The sequence below is a fragment of the Zalophus californianus genome, chromosome 1 (assembly GCF_009762305.2).
Source record: "Zalophus californianus isolate mZalCal1 chromosome 1, mZalCal1.pri.v2, whole genome shotgun sequence".
Classification (NCBI taxonomy): Eukaryota; Metazoa; Chordata; class Mammalia; order Carnivora; family Otariidae; genus Zalophus; species Zalophus californianus.
Window position 1 is genome coordinate 155,672,533 of NC_045595.1, and position 17,874 is coordinate 155,690,406.

Sequence of the window (17,874 nt, forward strand, 5' to 3'; positions counted from 1 at the left end):
TCTTGATTATAGGAATTGGTCTGAGGTTCAGCACCTGATTCAGTCATTTCCTTACGACACAAAATTCACATATGACTAAGAGGGTTGGCAAATCTTACATATCCTCTCAAAACCCTCCCTCCTCTTTATGCATGCTGTAAACCATATCATCTTGGGACATCTTCAAGGGCTCAGGTTCTGTAGCTTGAAGCAGCACCATTGGTTTCCTTCTCCTCCTTTTATGTCTGGTTATAGAAAGCTTTCCATTCTTTATTTAATGAAGCTATGATTGTGAGAAGAAAATAAGAGTAATGACCACTCAGTGCTTTCTAGTCCATTAAATTGAGTGCTCTGCTCTCTCTCCATGTTTAGCCAAATGGACTGTGTAACCCTTGCTGCTCTTGGTTGTGTCTCCTCCTCCTCCTCCTTTTAATCCTTCTGGGATGCTGTGTGCATGTGTATGTGTGTAGAGAAAACGAGAAAATATATTTGATGAATATACATTAGCATCTGGAAGTATTCTGTATTTTAAGAAATACTCTTTCATTTTCAGTTCCAAATATAATTCTACACTTTAAAATTAGCAGAGTTACTTACATGCCTTTCTGATTATTAGCTTCTTTATGAGGGAACAGCAATTATTTAATATGAGCTATGAAAGAATAGATGAAAGTCTTCAAAATATGAGTTTCTTGGTTCTAAAACATCTCTTCTGATCTTTTGTCAGCTTCCATTTTTTAAATTGAAGAGAGAGTGACTGCTCTCCAACCTGCCCTCTCTATTAAGTTCTTTATATTATTTTAGTTACAAATATAAAGGTATCGGGGTCCTTTAGAAATGTACGTGCCAAAAGGGAGGAAAAAGATATAAACAAGAATTTTAAAAGATGCTAATTTTGATAAGCCAAATTCAGGGTAGGCATCACCTAGAACACATGAAATGACCTTCATCTGATTGAGATCTGAAAATTTCACTTTCTAATGTTCAGCTCTCCCAGCATATTCGATGGAGTCAGTAGTACTTCTGTTAAGAACAACCAATTTCAACTGATCTTTCTAACTCTCTTAGACTTAATAAGACAGTACTTAAGGATTTTCAAACTAGGAACCCAAGACTCAGAACTAGTTTAATATTCCCAATATTTTTGGGGTGATGGAGCTATGAGGGAATTATGGCCAGGAGTAAGGATAATTACTAGTTACTCATCTGTAAAAGTGATCACTCATGATTCCTGGAAAAGAGCCAAGAGGGATGTTCTTAGATTAAGACACAATGTTGGGGTTCTTAGATCTCCCCCTTGTCTTTGTTTCTTTTGGAATAGCACTCGCGGTGGTGTCAGGGTTCAACGTAAGGCTCAGCACCTGGTTCAGTTACTTGCTAGCTGTTGACAATGATTAGGTGCTGCAATCTCTCTGAACCTCAGACTCCTCGTCTGTCAAAGTACTTATACCACAGAGTGCTTTTGATGACTAAATGGGGTAATCCCCATATAGCAGTCAGCAAAGGGTCAGACACTTGTCAAATGCTCCTTAAGTGCTAGCCATTATAAAAACTATGCATTTTAAACCTTGAAAAAACGTTAAAAGCCAACTCTCCTAGCCCCTCCTCTTAAAACTGGAACCTAGAGAGAAGCAATGACTTGCCTAAAAATCTCACAGCTGGTTAGCAGAAATACTGAGGTAGAACCCTAGTCTCCTTATTCTAGTCTAGTGTTCTTTTCTCTGCATTATCTTACTGGGCACACAGGACACAGAACAGACCAGAAAATCCTGGTTGGTATTGTCTGACAATAATCAGAAAATGTCACAACTGCTAAGAAAAAGAGAAAATGCAGGAATTGAGATAAAACAGCACCTTAAAAGAGATGTAAAGAACTGCAAGGCTAAAATTAAGGTGAGAATTTAGAGTCCTATCAGTTTGACCCCTGGTTCATCGCTGACTGTGTCTGTGGGCAGAATATGCATTTACTTTGCCCCTATTCTCAGAATGTAAAAGCAGAAAAGAAAATATTTTCAAGTGCCACTGGATTGTTGTCAAGAAAAGCCAATAAAAATGATTACTCTAGCAATATAAAAATGCCCCATAAAAACTTAATAATGATCAGTTTTAAGCAGCATGCAACTGAGTATCTGACAGGGTGCCCATGTTTTATAGACAACATTCATGGACTTGCACAACCCAAATTTTCACTCTTTATGAGTTATGTATAAATTTGGGAAGTGGTTGAAACCACATTTCAAATCAAAACTGCTTATGAGGCACCCTGCCAAATAAGTGTAAATATCCTTGGGAAATCTCACAACACAGAGTTTGGTGGAAGAGGATCTGTCCTTTAGAGAGCTAAAAATGTTATGGATGGTTACCCTGGGACTTAGGAAAACTTTGTTTAGAGGAACATAGAGAATGGCCCCAAATCCAGAAACATGGGCTGGACACTTCATTATGATTCCAGAAACTATAAATTTTGCAACCATTCTTTTGGCTAACAATTTGGCAATAGAGACACACATTATATAAAAACTTTTTTTTAGCATGCTTCAAATTGCATGAAGCACTGTCTCATTCATATTTTGTCCCATGGCGCCTTGGCATACAGAAGTAGTCCATACCTTCTTGCAGAATTTAATTTAGTTGAGATTATTACTATGATTGTTTTCAATACCACTCCCTGAATTTCACCCCACACCCTCTACTGGATCGGGACTGCATAAGATCAGTGGCCATATCTTACTCATCTTTGTGATCTTAATGCCTAGCACAGTAGAAAGTTAATATAAATGGAAGACAAAAAAAAAAAAAAGGAGGAAGGAAGGCAGAGAGGGAAGGAGGAAGGAAGCAGAAAAGGGAAAAGGAAAAGAGGTATGACAGTGACAAAACTCCCCTGTTTCAGCACATGAAAAGATGCTCAACATCACTCATCATCATCAGGGAAATACAAATCGAAACCATGATATACCACCTTACACCTGTTAGAATGGCTAAAATTAACACAGGAAACAACAGATGTTAGTGAGGATGCAGAGAAAGGGGAACCCTCTTACATTGTTAGTGGGAATGCAAACTGGTGCCACCACTCTGGAAAACAGTATGGAGGCTCCTCAAAAAGTTAAAAATAGAACTACCCTACGATCCAGCAATTGCACTACTAGGTATTTACCCAAAGGATACAGAAATACAGATTCAAAGGAGTACATGCACCCCGAAGTTTATAGCAGCATTATCAACGATAGCCAAACTATGGAAGGAGCCCAGATGTCCACTGACAGAAGAATGCATAAAGAAGAGGTGTTATGTATATACAATGGAATATTACTCAGCCATCAAGAGGTATGAAATCTTGCCATTTGCAATGACATGGATGGAATTAGAGGGTACTATGCTAAGTGAAATAAGTCAGTCAGAGAAAGACAGATACCATATGATTTCATTCATATGTGGAATTTAAGAAATAAAACAGATGAACATATGGGAAGGGAAAAGGGGCAGGGAATGAACCATAAGAAACTCTTAACAACAGAGAAAAAACTGAGGGTTGATGGAGGGAGGTGGGTGGGGGATGGGCTAAATGGGTGATGGGTATTAAGGAGGCCACTTGTGATGAGCACTGGGTGTTGTATGTAAGTAATGAATCACTAAATTCTACTCCTGAAACTAATATTACACTGTATGTTAACTAACTGGAATTCAAATAAAAATTTGAAGGGAAAAAACTCCCTTGTTTTGAAGATCATTATTGGTGACTCCAGTTAGAAAGAAGTAATGAGACCATGAAATTCAAATGCAGCCAAGTTCAACATACAGAAAACCTATGGTAATACAGAGTTGCCCCTGCCACTAGTATCAGTCAAGTACCCTGTGGCAACCACCTCTCCAACCTCTGATTTCTAGCCACCTGGATATATTACTTTGGTAGTACTACATCACTGACTATGGCCACAGCAGAAATTTTGGAGTCCTCTATTGGGGAAAGTCAATATAATATCATGGAGAAGAGCCACAGCAGAATTCCTTCACTGAAAGCCCAATGAGGAGAGTGACACTGTTTAGCAAGAGACACCAAGGACACTATCACTGAAGTTGGCTTGAACATTCTCTCCTCATGGCTAAAGGGGAGCGGTGTCCTAGATATGCCTAAATACTCCTCCTCCTATAAAGGAATCATCATCAGAAATGCACTGAAATCTTTTGGTCATAGGCATATCAAGAGACAGGCAGGTAGAGTGGCAGAGCAGAGAGTGAGGGAGATATACTTGGAGGATTTTAAAAAACAAAAGGAAAGAAAAAGAACTAACCAACTCCAGAAGTTAATGTAAATGACATCTATGTGTAATAAAGCCACAAATAGTAAAGGAAGTAAGGTGACATTTATAATCTATAAAGCATTGCCATTTGTATTAAAGCAGTGATCAGATTTGGTCCAATTTTTTTTTACCCTCCCGCTGACAGAAATTATTGTCCTGAATTCTCTCTAGTGACTTATTTTGCCCTGAACCCTGTTTCACCTTCTCTACTTGTCTCTCTATACCCATCCACGTAGCCAGAGAATCCTACAGCAACCCAGGGTAGCCATCCATTTCCAGACAGTGGAGCTCAATTGGAAATACTGTTATTTTAACTTGGATTAGAATGAAATCCAATGGGAGATAGAAGAAAATGTGGTACAGGGCTCCTGGGAATTTGGGCCTGCTATGCTGTGATAGATCTCCCTGCCACCTCTAGTTTCTGTGATTCCTGAGACTCACCACATCTGGATAATTTGTGCTTGTCACATACAGCAGGCAAGGCTAATAGACACATGAGTCCAGAAAGAAGGTACAGGCAGCATTTCAGAATCTAACCAAGAAGACAATACCTACCCCAAACTCAGAAACAATGTAAAATAAATTGTCCTTTGTGATTACCTTCAAGTGGAACTTCACCTACACTTTCAATTACCCCTTTCGATGTACATATTAAAAATTAGACTAATTGAGACATTTTTCAGTTGGAATCTGTAAAACTTAGGACACAGCACAATCTCTATTTGCCTACAAAAACCAAACACATGTTTAATCAAATAAGTGAATGGAGTAAGCAAGGTTGCAGGAAGAATAAGAATGAGTGAACAAATCATTATAAATTAAATCTAGTCAATTTCATTCATTCATTCATTACTTGACATTTATTGAGCATGTACTACATAAAGTACTTTATTAATTCATTTGGAATTGCCATACTTTGCAAAATAACAAAACTGAATTTCCTCAAAAAATATTTTTAGGCTTCTCATTGATTCAAGCTTTCCTTCTTTCTATTAATCCAAATCATGAGCACATACCTAAAATCAAAATGTCCTTGTTTATTCTCACAACTTTAGAAATTCCAGTTAAAAAATATGACTTCAGCCATTCAAATATTTTGTTTTTAAAATCATGATCAATTTCTAAATTTATGAGGTTGTGATTTCCAGCCATCATGTCTGAGATTATAACCTTAAGCCTAAAGAGAAGCAGTTAACTCTTTTAAGTATAGAGAACAAACTGATGGTTACCAGAGGGGAGGTGGGTGGAGGGATGGGTTAAAAAGGTGATGGGGATTAAGGAGCATATTTGTTGTGATGAGCACCAGGTGATGTATGGATCTATTGAATCACTATATTGTATACCTGAAACTGATATAACACTGTATGTTAACTAACCGGAATTAAAATTAAAACTTAAAAAAACAAAACAACAAAAAAGTAGTTAACAAGGTTGGTTTTGCTGAGAAAATTAAAACCAACTCCCCGTTATTTATCACATGCCTTACCTTTCCTAGGGAAGTATTCCCATCTTCTTAACCACAAGGTCCAGCCCCTGGGGCAGGTATGTAGTTAGAATAAAGATTTAGAATGAGTCACTGGGAGAAAGAGGTGTGTGATTTGTCTGGAGCTAGAGAATGTTAATAACAAAAACAATTAATATAGTCTGGCTTCTTACAGAATTTGGGGGGTAAGATGAAAAAAGTAGGCTTGAAAATACCTAAAATAATCATCTGCCAATTGTAATATCTAATTTAGTATCTAACATGAATATCAAGGCAAATGTCCAATGATTACTTTCTCAATATAATGGTCAGATGCCAAACATTTCCCCATGTAGTAGGTCCTTTCTCAAGGGCACAATGTGCTCTAGTCCAAGTGTGGGTCCTTAGACACATCATGGGTTAAATTCACGAAGTTTGGAAGGAGTAAACCCAAACTTTTAAACAGGCACAGAAGCAACTTTAAAGTCTTTGAGGCTGAAAGGTATTCATGGGTCATATTAGGCTAGAGAAAAGTCTTGGAGACTGTTGGCCTCCTTCACCACTATGGATGGTTAGGGTGAGGGATGGACCTAGTCTCCAGAGGTGATATTCTGATAGATCGATCTTGCTCTGGGAATGCTCTATTCCAATTCTGCACAGGCTATTTGGGCCATAATAGTGAAAACACTCCAGCTTTCAAGTTAAGCTCCAAACTGAAGAGAACCTGGTTCCTTTTTGTAATCATAGTCAACTCTCAATTATTTGTGCATATGGTAGAAAGTAGTATCTTCAATAGTAAAATGATAATTTATGTTTGACTTCACAGCATGTTCTGTATTGGGGGTTTTTCTTTTGTTTTTGGCAACATCAACAGACTTATTTTCCTAATTAGTTTGACCCTGATTCAATGGTACAATTAATATTCTCTGAGCGTACACACACATACGCACACTACTCACCAATTGATGGTGGGGAGAATGCCCAGAAACATACTGAGGGAAAGGCAAAGGTGGTCTGAGATTATGTTTTTGCTGCCAGCAATTCCAAATAGATCATCTGGATCAATAGGGAGTTGGCTGTACTTATAACCATGCACTTCCTAGAGCCAAATAATCATATTAGCTAATTCCCTTCTATAAAATATATGTAGCCTCTGTAATTACTTAGTAAACTAAGTGTAACCAGCACACTTAATACTTTTTTTTAAAACTGGGATTACCTAGTTTTGCTATTTACGCCAATTCAATTAACAAGATGATTGCCAGACCTCTCCAGTGCTGACTGCTACACAGACCTGCCCGAGTTCTCTCTCAGGCTTGGAGATACTGGGGAATATAAGTGGCCAGAGTCAGCTCTCTGCCCCGCCACTTTGGGGAATTAAGCGCAGCTTCCCCGGATTTCCTTGAAAAGCCTTCTAGACTTTTTCCGTCTCCCGGGATGGCGCGGGTGGCCCACCCACCCACGGCGCGGGACCCTCGCGGCGGCGGCTCACCTATCTTCTCCTCGGCTTGGCTGCTCTCCACAGCATCCGTTGGAGGCTGGGCTGTTGCCTTGGCAGCAGCATCCTCTGCAGCAGGGGCGGTGGCGGCGGCAGCAGCGGTGACAGCAGCAGGCACATCGGCTTGTTTAGGGTCCTCCTTGGCTGGGGCGTCTTCGGCCTTGGAGGACGGCGAGTTGTCAGTGGAAGCTTGAGTAGCACTTTCTGTCTCAGCAGAGCCGGCCTTCTCCTCTGAGGGGGCAGGAGCCTGGGGGGCTGCCTGCTCTGTGGCAGCATCAGGGGCGCCCTCCCCCTTCTTCTCCTCAGAAGGAGTTTCGCCTGCCTTGCCGGTTTCCTCAGGCTTGGGGCCCGAGGCAGGGGCCGCGTCAGCGGAAGTGGGACCTTCTCCCTCCTTCTTCTCCACGCCATCGGCAGCAGGGGCTTCATCCTTCTCATTCGCTTCCGCCTCAGCAGCTTGGGCATCACCCTTCTTCTCTCCTTTGAGCTTTTTCCTTGTTATGTGTCCACGGAAGCTAGCCTGAATTTTGGTCGCAGCCTTATGAGCTTTATCTTCTGGTTTGATGCCATCTTGTTCGATCTTTTGGTCTTCATCATTTTTTTCAACCTTTGTGGAGAAAAGGGTTAAAAAAAACATAGAAGACGTGAAGTTATGTTCTTTTCCTTCAGATCACAGCATTCAACAAATATTCGTTAAATGATTTCTTTTGTGTCAGGCTCCAGATGTGAAGTTAAGAAATCAACAATACCCTGGATTCAAATCAAGCCTTTCGTCTCTCCTTGATGGGGAATTAACTGGCCTACACATTATCTTATGGCAAAACTAATGTCCTTTTGGACTTCCAGAATCCCTGGCATTATTTAATACATGTTTCTTTCCCCAGCTCAATGTCTCTCCATTACTAAACTTAAACCAGCCTTTTTTTCCCGATGTACCTTGATAATTCAAATTACATTCATCCTAGGTTTTAATCAAAGAGCTCCGAAAGATACTGTTTTTCAGAGTTCCTGAAAGAGAACTCTGTGAAATATGTGATGGCTTAGAAATTATTATGGAAGAGTCTATTCGTTTCCCCAAGATTTCAAATCTGGTCAGGAAACCAATAGATGGAGGCCAAGAGTGTGATAAATAAAGGTTTAGACCACAGATCCATCAGGGTTTGGTGCAAAACACAAATGAGTTTCAGGGCTTGGAGGGATTTGTTTGGGTTGTGAAAACTCAGAATGCTGGTCACAAAATGATGCCTACTTTCACCTGTATGCGGTCTAACATCAGTAATCAACATAGAAACCTTCAAAATTTGAATGCAGAAAATGGCCATTATTTTGAGTTAAAAAAACAAAAGAATGGAAAACACTGTTTCCACATTTGAAAGAGTAGTATATATTTACTAAATCACAATTTCTTATTCCCAAAGCAATTTAAACCTAAAATTAGTTTTATATTATCATTAATGGAGTCATCTTGGTACTGAAGACAAGAGACTAGAACACGATTTTTTTTTAACCATTTGATTGTAACATTTATAGGATAACATATGCTGCAAATAACTTTTTTTCCATAAGGAAATTAAATCAGAAGATAGGCAGAAAAGGTATAGTCATGGAAAGAAATGTATAAGGAAGTACACAAAATTCTATATAGCTCCATTGCTCACCGCTCACCATGGTGCCCTAATGTGGTTACTTATAGTCTCCATTCACTTCTTCCTTTAACTTTGGAACATTTAACTTTTGTTCACTTTTGTGAGCACTGTTCTAGGCAATGGAGAAATACAGTAGTGAACAATACAGCAAATTTCCTTCAAAAGACTAATAATAGAAGAGTGCTTATCATGTACCAAGTGCTGTGTTTGGCCCTAGTCTTGACTTTGGCCTGATCTTGGCCTTTACTCCAGTTTAGGAGGTAAGCCACAGCAGGCCAACACAAGGGTATATTTTCTCTCATACCAGCATTGCCCCAGTGACCCAGATCCTGTGAATCATGATGTGGGTCTGTTTGACATTCTTTGCACAGGCATATGGGCCTGTTGCTATGTAGATTCATCAACGTGCTAGTGGGTATACAAAGGTATTTTGGAAAATTAGCCACATTTGAGAGTAAAAGCAGGATTGACAATTTTCCGGTAAAATTTAAGACAAGTTTTTCTTTTTCCTCAGTTAAATGTGCATGTATTCATACAGAGAATGAAGGAGTGGATGAAAAGCATTTTGGAAAGGCCCATTCCTCTCCCTCCTCCCAGTGCCATGCTGCGACACTGTTCAGTTCTCTGATGCACCACCACCTTCCCTCCATCCTGCTGCTTTTGATAACTCCTACTGGGATGCACACAGCACAATCTGGGGCATGGGAGCAGCTGTCCCTGCCAGGAACGCTCCGCTCAGAGATGGAAGCATAACCTTGTTAAATTAACATTTGTGAATGGAGCACAGAGCCAAGATGTTGTTAATTTATTTTACTCTATCTTGAGTTTTCTGAATGAGGCACAGTCGTATATGATAGGACATCTGCACTTGGGCATTGATGCCAAGTGGCTCTTTAATATAAATACAGCTCCTTGTGAAAGTAGACAAACCAATTATTTCAGAGTGGGCAGGTGTGCAGAAAAAAAAGCTACAATTTTACACTCCCTTTTTCTCTGTAAGGACACAAAGCAAAGGGGATGAAACTTTTTAAAAGCTGGAAACATAAAAAGAAGGAAGCTGAGACTCTGCCTGCTATAACGAAAGAAACTTCACATGGATACAGCAAGAGCTCCTCTTGATTCTTCCCCCCAATCCACCCATCTCCCTTTCTCTCTCTCCCTCTCTCTCTCTCTTTCTCCTTCTCTCTCTCTCTTCTAATTTTTCAGATTATCTGCCACTTTAACTTTCCAAATGATCAGGGCTTGAGATTTGTACATAGCATCTACGTTAAAATATCGATTTAGAAGGGCTCAGACTAGCCTTGGGTGCCAAGATTGTGGGACCAGCCTCATCTGAACAATCCAAGAGTATAAGGAACACAAGAGAAGAACGGGTAGGTAGGAAGAGAGAGAATCAGGGAACACTAAAGTTAGGGGAGAGGTGAAGGCAATCTTGTAAGAGCTAGGCACCCAAACCCAAATAGGCAGATAGAACCAAAGAGGTGCTGAAAGTATGCCATGGGCTTGCAGCTCATCCTGGAGAAACTGCTGGGCCACTTAACATCATTAGAAATTTAGCGAAACTGGATTTTAGAGATTGGTTGAAGAAAAGAACTCATAAATGTTTCAGATAGTCAGAGGGAAAGAGACTGAGACAGAGATGGAAGGGGAGGGGAAGAGAGAAGAGGAGAAGAGAGGAAACGGGAGAGAGGAAGGGAGGAGAGGGAAGAAACCAGCCTAAGATAAGGTCAGACTTAAGTGATTGAATAAAAACATCCAAAGACAAAAATATTTTAAATAAAAACTGGGTCTGAAGCTAGACAGTGCTAGACTGTGAGTGTGCATGTCTTTCTTTTGTACCTGTAATTGATTCTATTAATATGACTTAAACTTACAGGTTATTTTCTGATAAAATTCCTTTCACGGTATTAGAGGTAATTGGACCAAGAGCGTATGTTCTTGAGAGAGGACCAAGAAAGACGCCATTTCCCAAGAGTGGCTGCAGGGTAACCCTAACGTGTCAGGCCCCAGAGACTTTTTCCAATTGGAAATAGGAGAATAACCCAAGAAAAAGGTCATTTGAGCCCAGTGAAACCAGAGGTCACTCAACAAATTCAGCACAACTCTTTCAGTTTCTAAAAATGGCCCTGAGAAGTTAAGTGACTTGCCTAAATTTATAGTGTGCGTGGGTGAGTCAGCGGCCCAGCTTGTATTTGAACTAATGTGCTCTCCCTTCCCACCCAAACCCAAGTCTGATTTTATTGCATTAGTAACCTGGAATAGCTTAGGCTTTCTTGTGACAGATAATCCATAAAGCATCATGTCAACACCACCATTCATTTATTCATTTAACAATACTGAGTACCTATGCTAGGCACCGTGGACACACTAGGGAACAGATGGTACTGTATTTATCCACATAAGATTCTTTTTTAAATATGCTTTTTTTTGGGGGGGGGATAACCTCATGCTGCCCTAACAATCAGTAATTTCCCAGGAATTCACATTAGACACCTGATCTTATGTTCATTTTGTAAAGTAAGGCCGATAGTCTACACAGTGAGCTATAGATGGAGGAGGTCTGGAAAAAGGATCCTGGTATTCAATAGCCAAAGAATCAGTTCATAAGTCTCATCAAGATAGATTTACTTCTGGGGTGCCTGCCTGGCTCCATTGGAAGAGCATGAGTTTGAGCCCCACACTGGGTGCAGAGATTACTTAAAAAAAAAATTAAAAAAAAAAACATTTACTTTTTCAACTCAGTCCTACAATAAATAAGCTTTATGCTGAGCTCTGATGTTTTCTGAGGGAACTTCCAAATTCTTTCATTTTTACACGGGACTGTTGCTATCTGTGAATTAACTGAGGAGGACTTTCCAGTGCAGTGCATTATATGTAGGAACAGTCTCATTATAAGTTGCAATAACTTTTTCAGGAATCTTCACTTCTATAGCTTTTTGTTTTTATTGACCAATTTTTTGGGAGCTCTGTAACTTACAAAGTCTTAAAGGAATTCAAAGTATGTGAACTCTTTACCTTTCATCCAATGTTAAAATCTTGGATGAATATTGGTCTGAAGATAGATACCATCATACTAACTTGTTGGAACCCAGTCAAATTTCTCAATCCATTAGGGGAAGGGGCAATAATTTTCAACACTGTTTAAGAATCACAGGTACGAAAGCCAAATATAAGATGTAGTTATTTAATCTCCAACACTGTTGTTCTGGTTAATAGTTTCCTTTCCCTTTGGGGAAGGTGGAGGGCACAAATTAGGATTCATTCTAAAATGTCCAAACATTTGCATTTATTAAGTTGCAAAAGAACTTTAGGCAAAAATCTATGAATGCCTGACTTTCATAACTAAAATAACATCATCTGTTCAACTGGGACATCTCAATTCATTCAGTGTTTTCCAATTATCATAGGACTGCCTCGACCTTCCAAGCACAGAAAAACTTGGCCCTGTATCTACTTCTGCCAGCCATAAATACTACTATTAAAACACTTCAAATTTTCTCTTAAATAAGATTGAATTGTAAATGCTTTTAAAAAGTCATTTGTGTATACCAATTCTTCTTCCTAAGAACATCTTTATAGTAAATCAAAGTATTTTCTATCTGAGCAAAAAATATTTCTGAGAAGCAAATTTGAAGGGCCAGAGATATCTTAAGCAACATTTTCTTTATCGTACTATAGTTTTCATGCCTATCAGGATCTTATGCAATCCATAAAGGAACCAGAATAAACTATTGATGATATATATAAAATTTGGCAGACATCTACTATGGCTCACTTTAGTTTTATTAATAATTTATTGAGATAAAATTCACATAGAAAATTTCACTCTATTTTTAAGCATAGTTTATTTTAAATATAGTTGGCATATACTTTAGAAAAAATGCCCAAGCATTAAAGTTCATGCTGAAGTTTCTGTATTTCTTCAAACCTAGTCAAAGATCAGGAATCCAGTGAAATGCCCCTTATGGAGGAGAAAAAGGAAGATGGACCAACTTCCCCCTGATAAAATGTCTTCAGGTTTCTTGGCAGTTGTAAGGAAATGTCATTTAAAAAGATGAATCGAGGGCGCCTGGGTGGCTCAGTTGGTTAAGCGACTGCCTTCGGCTCAGGTCATGATCCTGGAGTCCCGGGATCGAGTCCCGCGTCGGGCTCCCTGCTCGGCGGGGAGTCTGCTTCTCCCTCTGACCCTCCCTCCTCTCATGTGCTCTCTCTCTCTCTCTCATTCTCTCTCTCAAATAAATAAATAAAATCTTTAAAAAAAATAAAAAAAATAAAAAGATGAATCGACACAGCTGGTATACACAAGGTTCCCTCAGCACTCAGTCTGGTTTGAAGATCTAACTAAGGGTGTGAGGCAGTGGGTGGGAGGAGCAGAATGCAGGTGAGAGCAAGGAAATTGTGGGGGTTTTTTTGCCAACAACTGTCATCACATTTTTAAACTCCGATTTTCAGGGGCACCTGAGTGGCTCAGTAGGCTAAACATCGCACTCTTGGTTTCAGCTCATGTCATGATCTCCCAGTAGGGTGAGGGAGCTCCATAGTAGGCTCCTCACTCTGTGGGGAGTCTGCTTCCCCTCTCCCTTTGCCTCCCCCCCAACTGAAATAAATAAATCTTTAAAAAAAAACAACTCTGATTTTCAGTCCAGGGCAAAGTCCTTTTTTTTTTTTTTTTTTTTTTTAAGTTTCTGGTCAGGTGGGAGCACAGCAAATATATAATGACTGAGAGTATGTAAAACATCAAGAGTGATTTTGCGAATCCCGGCAGAGTGGTGGTGAGGGAACTCTCTTTTTCCCTTCAAGTAAAGGGTGCCACATATTGTTGCAGCTCCAGAGTTATAATAAATAAGAAATGCTCCTTGTTTGACTAAATTAGAGGACTAAATATCCCATTTTGGAAACTGGAATAATAATGTTAACTTTTCAGATAACAGCTAGTGATCAAGACATGGGTCTTTAGCTCACTTTCATATATTATTTATTGGACATGCACAGTCCACCTGCTATAGAATATGAGGTGGCATATGCAACACAGTGTAAGGTGCTACTGGAGAACTCAGTTTCCTTTCAAAAGGGTTCTCTTTTATTTTGTATTATGTATTTGTAACTCTTTCTGTCCCACAAAGACAGAGAGAAGAGGTAAAGGGCATATGATAATTGGTGGCTTCTAACAGACAAAAGTCAGCACATGAAAGACCTTGCCCATTTTGCTCACAGCTGGATTTCCAGTTTCTAGAATAGTGTCTGGCACTTGGTAGGTGTTTGATTAGTACTTATTGAATGATTCCAAAATGTGAACATGTCAGTATCATTTCAGAAAGATGATGACAGACAAGGAAGTCGGGGGTTCCATTTTGTCAACTTTCCTTAAAATCCTTGATTTCTCAGGGATGGAATTCAAGAGCATCTGACTAAAACAGGTATGTGTCCCCCAGTACCTGAATAACTGACCTCATATGGTGAGGTTGAACACAAAAACCAATTACAGAAATGAATGAGTAGAAATCAGAGAAGAAGAGAGATCGTAAACCTATAGAATGGCATTGATAATAAAAGGCACTTGAAAATGGCAATAAATCTAAGATAAAGACAAATGATTTGTCTTTATCTTATCTATGAACTGGCTAGAGTCTTATCAATCAAATTATTTTTCAAATATATATCTCTGATGCTTCATTTGTAAACAGGTGAAAATATGCATTGGGGATTGTTGGAGACTCCTCCCCCTTCCCTCTATTTATACTTAATCTGTATAATGAGCTCCAGGGCCTGTGATTTGTGAGCTGGGGATAACTACTAATCCCTTAGTTATTCAAAGAAGAAAGCTCTCCCTCCACAAACTGGAGCTGCGGAGAGCCCCAAGTTGAGATGAGGCACATACTTAATGCTGGTCCATCTATCAGGACATGTGGTGGACAGAATTTGACAAAACTCTTTCAGAAAACCTTTGAGTACGGCAAACATGGTGTCCAAGCAAATACTCGCTAAGAATCAGGTCTGGAAGTAGGACGAGCCCCTCTGACAAGTGTCGTCCATTGTAGTTCACGACTTCTATAAGTATTCACTACCTCTACAAGTGTTCACTGCCTTGACAAGTGGCACGCTGAAAGGAGAAAAAGGCAGGCAAGGTGAGGGAGACACTAAATCCTGCTCTTGGAGAGGTTTCTATGCCTACAGAGGCCACTGAGCAGGAACCAAAAGGGAGGCACTCCCCATCAAGTGCTGAAAAGGTTGGGCTCACACAGGTGAGTGTGAGAGAGACTGGGGGGCTTCTTCTGCTAACACCTGGACAAAGAGGGAGAACCACGGGCAGCCAGTACATCTGGGAAAAGACAGAAAAGCAGCCAACCAACAGACCGCCCCTCGTACCACCATCACAGGTGAATTGCTCCCAGGTGTGAGTTTGCAAGAGCAAACCACGCCCCAAGCTGCCAGAGAAGGTGCTCAGAGCCAAGCAGTGGGAAGAGAAGCCCCAGGTCCCAGGGGACCTGATAGAAAACTATCCTCCTTCCAGACAAGATGCTCCAAAAGTCTCTTGTTAGACACTCAGGAATACAGGACACAATGAGCTTTTAAATAGATTATTATATTCTTCCTCTTATAATGAACGGTGATTACTGATTTGTTATTTCTTAATTAAGTCTCTTTCATAAATTATATTCTAAGTCAATCGTACTTGACATATTTGGTTCAATGAATGCATGAATAAAAGAGACCTCTCTCAACCACTCTAATACACACCCTTCCTCTTGGTCTACTTGCTTTTCCTTCTTTGTGCTTATAATTACCTGACATTTTTATTTCATTACTAACTGACACTTTCCTTGGACTATAAATTTTTGGAGAGCAGGACCTTGTCCGTTTCTACAACCATCAAACCTTCGGTAGCTAAAATAGTGCCAGCTCGTGGTTGATGCCCCAAAGACGTTTATTTGTAGTTGTTGTCAAATGACTCTGTGCCACACTGTGCTAGTGACCAGAGCACAGCTGGTGTCCATAAGCGGCAGCCCGCTGACTGGCCAGGTGTCCTGTCTCCACTCTGGGACACTAATGCTTGGGGTCTCTCTCTCTCCTCTTACACGTATAGTGAATATACAGCATATTCAAGTAGTATTTCAATCCAGTCCTCAGCATAACCATGTGAGGAACACATCGCTGTGCCTATTTTATAGTCAGGATAACTGAGAAAACAGAAAGGGTCCTGTGTTATCCAGCCTCGGAGTGACAGGACCCTCCCTCAATCTTACTCCTCATCCAGTGCATTTTAAAGAACGTAGCAAGCCAGGATTCCCTGGTCTTTAAGAGCATGGGCTGTAGAATCCAATGTGTGTCAGGTTGGAACTTGACTCTGTCACTTGATCCCCAGCTCGAGCTCGGTTGGTCAGCTTCAGTGTCCTTACCTGTATGACGGAGGGGAGAACAAGTGTCTCACACTGGATTGCTGTGAGGATCACATGAGTGAGTATGACAGATAAAGTTCTTAGCCCAGTCCCTGTCACATTCAAAAAGGGCTAGCTGCTACTTTTTCTCATCTTGATCATTATCCTCATCACTATCATCTCACAGTAATTTCTTTTTTTAAGATTTATTTCTGAGAGAGTGAAAGAGAGAGAGAGAGAGAGATCACGAGCAGGGGGAGGGGGTAGAGGGAGAAGCAGACTCCCCGCTGAGGAGGGAGCCCGATGCGGGGCTCGAGGCCAGGACCCCAGGATCATGACCCAAGCCCAAGGCAGACACTTAACTGACTGAGCCCCCCAGGTGCACTTACAGTAATTTCTACACTACCATTAAACTAAGTTAAGACATATTAATAAGATAAGTACTGTAGAGGCCCAGGACAGGCCACCCCAAAATATACCACACTGGCATATTAATTATTTTGAATTGAAACTACTTGGGAAACAACCGGTTCAAGGACACTCAAGCTGTCCCCCTAAAAGCAGGAAACAAATCTCCCATATAAGAAATACCTTCCCTGTACTAAGAAGTAAAATGATATCCTTATCACCAGAGATAGGGACTTTAAAATTGAGAAAGCTGTAGAAACAAACCTTGTTATTATTTTTTTTTTTTTCTAACCTATTACCTCTGCCTAAATTCTGCTTAGGATTCCTTTTTAAAGTTCCCAAACACCTGTTTCCTTTATCCTGTCAATTACTCACACATTTATCATCTCTTTGTCCAAAATGTATGAAAACTGCCTGCCCTGGTCATTTCTTTGGATCTCAGGTTCATTATTGGGCCTTCGTGCACATTTAATAAAACTTTGGGATTTTCTCCTGTCTCATATTAATTTAATTCTTAGTTAAGCTGGAAAGACCTTGAAAGGTACAGGAAGAATTTTTCCCTCCCTACCATACCGATGAGGTTTGGTCCTAAGACCTTATTCATCTCTATGATTACTGGTATCCCTACCCAAGGAGGGGAGAGTCCATTTCCTTAACTCTATAGTGCTCCAGAGCTATCTATCCTCAAAGAAATGAGCAGAAATCTGTCTAAAATGTGCCACAATACCCATTCTTTCTATCCTGGGGAAGGGGGAGGATCTGTTCACAGTGTCAGTCATAAACCATAATCCCTCTCCTCTGCCACCAAACACACACCAATCCTCCCTAACTATATCCATCCCTAAACCTCCACATGGTCCAGCCTCCAGTGATGAAAATTCACTTAAACTGCAGATCTATTCATTTTCAAAATATATGCCCTTCACTTGACCACCACCTGCCTGGAAAAAAAATCTTATTCAGCTACTATTTCATATATCTATCCCAGGGATCAAGCCCTAGACCTTACACATCAGTGAAACAATTGTCAGTGTAGGTTCTGGAAGCTACTCTGTTTACTCATGTCTGGTCATACTCATACCTGGTAAAAGCTGTGGATGCAGCTGCCCGACATTTTGTGGGAGCTTAGCTTAGGAACATCTGGTCCTGAGGAGATAGGGGCTTCATGATTTGGGATTTCTAACTCTATCCAACACACCCCCACTGG

General features: G+C 40.3%; 1 protein-coding gene across 1 annotated transcript in view; it reads right to left on the minus strand.

Annotated features, from left to right (window-relative positions):
- GAP43 (growth associated protein 43) overlaps positions 1-17,874 on the minus strand; it is a 99,507-nt gene that overhangs the window by 37,409 nt on the left and 44,224 nt on the right. The window contains exon 2 of the mRNA XM_027585029.2: positions 7,235-7,844. Coding sequence (XP_027440830.1) covers positions 7,235-7,844 — 610 coding nt within the window. The remainder of the gene's footprint in view (positions 1-7,234; positions 7,845-17,874) is intronic.